Source organism: Etheostoma spectabile, chromosome 18 (assembly GCF_008692095.1).
Source record: "Etheostoma spectabile isolate EspeVRDwgs_2016 chromosome 18, UIUC_Espe_1.0, whole genome shotgun sequence".
Classification (NCBI taxonomy): Eukaryota; Metazoa; Chordata; class Actinopteri; order Perciformes; family Percidae; genus Etheostoma; species Etheostoma spectabile.
The window spans coordinates 11,436,400-11,443,852 of record NC_045750.1 but is presented as its reverse complement, the minus strand read 5'-3'; the positions used below and the strand labels follow the sequence as shown (position 1 = coordinate 11,443,852).

The 7,453-nt window shown below is 38.3% G+C and overlaps 1 protein-coding gene and 1 long non-coding RNA gene across 2 annotated transcripts in view; one reads left to right on the top strand and one right to left on the bottom strand.

The window, feature by feature from the left end:
- The window catches only part of LOC116706077 (uncharacterized), an 837-nt gene extending 551 nt beyond the window's left edge, over positions 1–286 (top strand). The window contains exon 2 of the long non-coding RNA XR_004336141.1: positions 39–286. This is a non-coding gene — a long non-coding RNA (uncharacterized LOC116706077). The remainder of the gene's footprint in view (positions 1–38) is intronic.
- Positions 1–7,453, bottom strand: part of stxbp5a (syntaxin binding protein 5a (tomosyn)) — a 96,431-nt gene that overhangs the window by 21,611 nt on the left and 67,367 nt on the right. The window contains 5 exon segments of the mRNA XM_032542675.1: positions 954–1,101; positions 1,350–1,422; positions 3,350–3,504; positions 4,176–4,254; positions 6,908–7,031. Coding sequence (XP_032398566.1) covers positions 954–1,101; positions 1,350–1,422; positions 3,350–3,504; positions 4,176–4,254; positions 6,908–7,031 — 579 coding nt within the window.

Sequence of the window (7,453 nt, the reverse complement as noted above, 5' to 3'; positions counted from 1 at the left end):
TGTGTGTGTGTGTGTGTGTGTGTGTGTGTGTGTTGTAGTCCTACCTTTTAACTTCATTTTAAAGTTTTTTTATAGCACTTGGTCATCTTAAGCCGTTTTTAAATGTGGTCTATAAATGAACTTAACTTGCACTTACTACAATGATAGTAATAATTTCATGAATAAGCTTCAAGTGAACTTGTGGTATGTGTGTGTCTTGTCTGTATCTGCTCTTTGGGTTACTTACCTTTACACAACTAGTAACTAAAACAACAAGTATGTAAGTATGTATTGAGTTGATGGAAATTGTGCTATTACACATACTCATATCATTTGTTTTTAATTATTACTTTAGCAGCTCAGAGATGTTCAAGGAGGAACCTGTTTGTTTTTTTGCACTGTGAATTTGAGAAAAGGGTTGGGAATGAAATGCTTTGTTTTTTTATCTGATTCATCAATTAATCAACAAGCTAAATGAGCGACAATTTATTAAAATAATCGTTAGTTGCAGGCCTAGTTTTATGTGAAAAATTGTTTCATTAAGGTTCCCACAACAGTAAGAAAGGCCAGTGGCGGTTCTAGAACATTTCAAATAGACGGGCCAGGCTGGGGCCACGTGCGAATTTAGGGGTAGAAAATATATTATATGTAACCACAAATGTTACATACCACCAAGCCTCCATAGGTTTGGTTCTATAAAAGAATAACAATACACACAATAAACACAAGAATACTCATTCAGTGTTAACCTACATTTTATCTATCATCACACTAAATAATAACCCCTCTTTAGGGATCAAGGTGGGGTTAAAATGTATGAAAATATTTGCCACAGTTAGGGGATCAGAGGGGGGTTGAGGCTGAATATTACAGGGGCACTGGCCACCCTTGGTCCCCCTAGATCCGTCACTGAGAAAGTCACATCCCAGATAACAACATGAAGCGTTTTAACATCAAGCTTTCCTATATATTACCTTCTTGCTGTAGCCCTGTCGTTTCTGCCGCGAGCCAACAGAGTAAAGTGCAGGTATGAGGTCCACAGGGCAGTCGGCAAAGTACTCGCAGCAGGTCACAGGAGACTCGTGGATAGTCAGAGGATAGGGGTTCTCGAATATAGGGTAACTGTTAGCAAGAGGGCACAGACAAAGTCATTTTTAATTCAATTAGTCTGCCTGCCAAGTATCAGTGCATTAATCTCATTCAGTACTGCATGCATACTAAAGAATAAGATTAATGTAAGTAAGTTATATCATGTAGAGGCAAAATATAATGAAGATAATGAGTGATAATAACTGCCAACTGTGTCATTTTAGCCCACATCTAAGGAAGTAAAATTGATGAAGAGGTATTTAATAAAGAGTCAGACTTACCCATTTTGTGCAAGGTCGATCACCACTAAATCTTTTTCTAGAAGGACCACCACAGCGTAAGGTTCCTGAAAATCTGCACAGAGAAACCGCAAAACAAGTCATTCATTTCACCATACTTTCAGCAGTGTAATTCCGAGAGAGAGAACTCCCCTGAAATCTACAAAACCACAGGGGAGGAATTTCTCCTACTTTATATGGCAAATGTTATTACCATATCTGTGCCCTGAAGTTGGGAGGGCAGGAATGTTTAACGCTTCATTTTCATTAATCTATGTGATTTGTGTCTGTGGGGGATAGTGCTCTGGTTAAATATTTGTATCAGTCTGATTTGGGAGTAGAATTTCATATAAAACCTTAAGATGATTCTCCCTTATAATAGATTTCAAACCTTTGTATTGAATGAATTGGTTAAAGGAATGCACTGATTCCATCCACAGATATACAGTATATTTATGTTTATTTAAATCTTATCAGGCACAGCACTGGAACCAGTACAGATCACCCTGCTATTTGCACATATCTCTGATTCTAGTCACAGTATTAAAGCATTACAAAAGTCGTAAATACTAGTAAGGGGGACACACACATCCAGCAATAACATAGACAAATAAATAGGTCAGGTCTAACAGATAAATTGCGAATACAAACATAATACAAAGAAAATTCACGCTAATTAATAATTACTTAAAAGGATGCAAATAATTCCTTACATTCATAGATTTACACAGACCACATCAGAGCTGCCCACTTTTCTCTTCTATGCTTCAGCCAATAAATGCCTCCTCTAAAGTAGCAGGGGGTTAAGTGCTTAGCTTTAGGGCACATTGACAAAATATATGATACAGTAAGAGAAATAACTACCTTTCTAACCCTTAAAAAGCTTGGTGTGGGTAAATGGCTGTACAAAAAAAAGCAAAGGCCGACAGTAGCTACACTTCTTATTTTGGACGTTTGAATTGGAAATAGCATCACACATACACCACAGAGCGCCACCATTCAGATTTGTAAATTATTGATATGTGTGTGTGCCTGCAAACTAGTGTTCAGAGAACAATCTGTTATTTGAAGCTGAAAGGCCTCAGGCTGTCAGAGTCCACCAAGGTTAAAACACTTTACTGTTGTCACTAAATCTCTCACTGCCCTTCTCATTTTACTTGCCAGACACTGGTCTACAAATGTTTCACATTCTCCTGTGACTCATTATTTAAATCCCTAAACAGTATCTCTATGTCTGTCCGTTTTGGCATTTGGGAGACGCTAATGTAACTGTAATTATGGCCAATTCCACTGCTGATTTACCTAAAGATACAGACTAAATTCAATTAAGGTAATCAGCAAAACAAAAAATGATTTTCTATGATAAAGAGAAAGTTGGTCAAGTTGTAAATAAGGATGTGAATAGAGCACCATCAGGAAAAATCCATCTACTAAGGAAGGCCATGAGGTGTGGCTGAAAGCTTCTGAAAACCAAGTAAGTGGACCTTGTTGTAAGAATATTTACTGTGCTAGTATGTGTAATGATACTTTGTGTGCATCTGCAGCCAGATGATCATGGATTATCCACCTCCTCCATGCACCAACGCTGCACCAGAGGTAACATACTGGATTACATACAGTCTGGATCCTATACTACACCATTCAGCTCCACTTTGACTTGTTTTTGCTGTTAACTCCTCAATTCAGGAAATAAGATACTAATTTAATTTAGATGGAAGGCTATTGTGTTCAAAGAGATGAAATGAAAAAGTAATGCGGTGTGTTAGAAAATGAAACTGGAATAGGATCCTTCCCCTTGGGGAATTTCATATTTATTACAGAAACACTAAAACAGGGGCATGCAATCCGACATAATTAAAAAAAATAGAAAGGTGTATGTGCGGGGGTGATTCTAATGCATTGTCGAAAGGAGGATGAGATTACAATTCCGGTACAAATGCAATGTTCAGACATGCACACACTTTATGAGCACATCCACCACATCCACAATAGCACAAACTCACCATTAGAGTATGGTGTCTCACAGAGTGTAAGGAAGTCTACTATAGGATAGTCCATCTCCAGCACAGCGGTACTTTTCCCGTGCATTACCGTCAAACAAGGCCGCCGGCCCACCGTGTCGTAGGATAGACCACCAGACAGGATTATAAAGGGCTCCCTGGAACGTACACACACATAGGTATAAAGATTTTACTGGCTAATCAAATTTACTAGTTTTTGATCGATCCATTCAATTTGAACTGTAGTAACTGAACAAAGTACTGGAGAATACAGCCCTGATACATTTTGCCATGATACAAAAAGGAATGCTGTTTTCTTCATCACATTATTTTAATATCAGAATATTGACGTAAAACTATGTATGTATGTATGAGTTCGGGATAGCTCTTAGTCTGAAGCAAATGTGCTACTTACATTGCCTTGGCAACAGCCTTTAACCCATGTCAATAACTTTGATGTGCCTTTTGCTATTATTGTGATCTGAGAGGGGGAAATGGGACTGAGTACATAAAAATGTATGTCTAAAATACAAAAATACTAGAAGGAATAGCCGTGGGTACATGTAATGTGTGTGTGTGTGTGTGTGTGTGTGTGTGTGTGTGTGTGTGTGTGGGTGGTGTGTGTGTGTGGTGTGGTGTGTGTGTGTGTGTGTGTGTGTGTGTGTGTGTGTGTGTGTGTGTGCGAGAAAGATCCAATAAAGCCCCTTTGAATTGAAAGAGTGAGAGAGATCTATCCAGTACAGTATATATCTATGTTACCCCTACTATGTATGAGGAGAGAGAGAGAGAGAGAGAGAGAGAGAGAGAGAGAGAGAGAGATACACCTTACCCAATTCTAGTGGTTTTGTACTCCACTTTGAGAATGGGTTTGCAAGGCTCTGGCTTCTTCCCGTCCTTGGGCTGTTTTCCTAAAATAGAACAAACAAATTTTACTTTAGTTGGCCAGTTCATCTCTCTTCACCCCTTCTCCTCTGTTGTTTGTCCTGTCATCTCATATTTTTTTTCTCCCTAGAAGCTGCACTTAAATTGCAGCTCTAAACAATAGCCAGACAATAACAAAAGGCTATTCATCAGAGAGGATAAAGACAAATGCAGGGGTAGGGCTCATGCAAAGAAGGTGAGACGACCATGGATGATTTACAGAATCCATCTATTCAAACCTCAAGGTTGCTCCATGCGCAGGCAAATTTGCACATCCATCATACGTGTGCATATTTTTGTCAGAATGCACAATAAGTGGCTGAGTATATATCTGAGCTATAACTTAAGAGTCACAGTGAGCCCTAAGGCAGCTTATACAAAGCAGGTCTGTATTAGAACTGCTTTGAATAACTACATCTAAATACCAGATATCTAAAAAGACAATTAAAGGAGGATTTATGAGCCTTACTTAAATCTGTCAAAAGAATTTGCATCATTGTTCATTAAATACCAAACTAATTATGTATGCAGCAGTGGGCGAAACAACTAATTAAAAAGCCTGTGTGGTGGTCCAGCAATCCCCAACACACAAAACCAGCTTGAGGAACTGGTTAGAAGTTTTCCCTTTCATTTAATTTCTTTCATTGTTCCTCTGTCTGACTCTCTCTGTCCATTTGTTGCACTCACACACTGTCTAGTTCTTCCAGGCCCTTCATCTGGGTGAGTTGTCAGAGTGCTCTGTGGGGTGAGTAGGTGTGTGGGGAGACAGAGAAGTACTGTATGGATTAAAATGCATCTTCAAAAGAGCAGACTTGCTTTTCTACAGGAAATAAACAGAGCACCGGCATTAATGTATGGACGTGCAGACACAAAGTAAAGCAAACAGAGGCAGGAGATAATTGAACTGACAATAATCCTCTTGACTGAATTGGGGAAACGATGAGGGAGCCATGTGCAGGAGACTCTGGATTTGATGAGTATAGAGACAGAGGTGGCTGAAGGCACTGGCATCATATACTGTAAAACTTGTACTCTAAAACTCTACTATGAGACCTGAAAAAGTAATCAGACTAGGCAAAATCTGTGTTTTTCTGATGTAAGGAAATACATGCTTTTATCTCCATAAGGCCTATCTTACATAAGGTTTGACATCCACACATATTTGTGTAAGTAAGAAGAATCATTGATTTATTGGGAGCAGTGGCTTTTTTGCTTTTGACCCCTCAATACGAACCAATGTCTATTTGTAATCCCTCTTCACAGACTGCATGTCTATAAATTGTGAGCAGTTTGATTTATAGGGTGATTTGTTAATTTTGAATACATTTTAAAAGCCTGAAGAGTCACAATTACAGTCTGACTATCACCAGACCAAGCTCAATCTTTTAAGATTGAACATTAGTCTGGGGAGTATGCTCTGTATTTTCTAAGAGAGGCATGATCAACGGGCATAGTTCAAATGACTCTGTATGCAACTGAATAGTCCTTCAACCAATCAGATCAGCGATCCGGGTGACGTGTGGCATAAACGGGTCGCTGCGCTTCGGTGGCCGCTAGGTTGAATGTAAACAAAAAGCTTCTCTATCGTCATCGTGTTAATCCCGCCAACAGCGCGTCAGGTTGGATAAAACAGTTTGGGATTTGTCCCCGCAAATTTATAAAAAGCACACATTAAATTATTTTTCTAAATAATGTAGTTCCTTTCCTCTAATTTGGTTGGATATATCCCTTAGATATATCTTGTAATTGAATGCTTTAAGTAGGTTGGAAACCATTGATTTTGATGAGTCCTTTACTTTTCCAGCAACCAGTTTGTCTCAGGGAGGGTATGACAATAATAATATCATTATAAAAAAACAGTAATTATTTAGCATGTCATACAAAAAGATTCCATACAATATGCTTCACAATAGATGAAAAATACAAGTAAAAATACAGATGCAAGAAATAAGACACACTGCAATTATAGCAAAAAGGATATTTAAAAAAAGAAACAAAAAGAGCAGTAAATTAATTACAATTAATACCACTGAAGTAAAATACTTTAAATGTTTCCGGCGTAAAAGTTATATTTGCCAAGCATACTTTTTGGCTTGGTCTGTCTTCAAACAATGTTTTTTATTTTTGAAAAGGAAGTTTTTAAATCATGTTTAAGATATTTCTTTTCTCAAGGCACAGATATGTTGCGCAAAACAAAACAAATGGACTACTATTGTGGAGGGATTAAATTGCTCATATTAGGAAAAAGATAAAGTATGGGGTTATTAATAATTACCTAACATAATATAGTTAAGTGTAAAGTTAAAATTAGATCCTCATGATATGAAATCTATCAGAATTGTTGATTTTCAACATATTTTATTTATTTTTTGAGTATGTTGGAATGAGATGTCCGACATGCATCTGGCTGTGGCTAAAACCCCTCCCTGTTTCCTAGAGTATGTAACAATAGTGGACTATAGAATAGTGAATGATATCCTCCACCCTTAAAAATCACCACAATAAGAAATCTATATGTGAACACTACAGAACACAACACTATCTATTCTGTAGAGAGTAGTATATGAGTGAGTTAGGGAGGGATTTCAGACACTGTGTGTGAGTGTGTGTTTGTATTTGTGTGTGATTCCACCTCCTTACCGTGTGGGGTGATTGTCTGTATGGGCTTGCCCTGGCCTCTGATGTTCCATATGGTCAGAGTTCCATCTGAGTGACTGCAAATGAACTGCTTGCCCTCGTGATGCCAGGCAACTGAGTGGATTGCCTAGGAAACGACATGCAGGAAGCAGGCGGGGTCAGCGGTTCAGCAGGATGAAACATCATGTGCCACCATCTCCCTACAATTCTGTTGCATTGCGGCAGCCATACGGTACAGTGTTCATATGTGGGTTTAACACCCCCGACTCTGGATTATACACTCTTCAACAGATGGTGAAAGTGAGATAAAAGGGTACGGCCCCTTCCTTCAGAACATTTCCTGTGGCATAATTGCATATATTAGAAGACAATTTTATATGACCCGTTTGCTGAATATGGAGAAAAGCCGGAAATGGGTTTGTCATTTTATTCAGGATCGCCAGGAGTAAGGTTTTAGTACCATGACAATCATTTTATCAATTCTATTTCAGAAAGACACAAATTCACAGAAGGAAAAAAAAAGTCTTCAACAGTTGGAACACAGTTGTT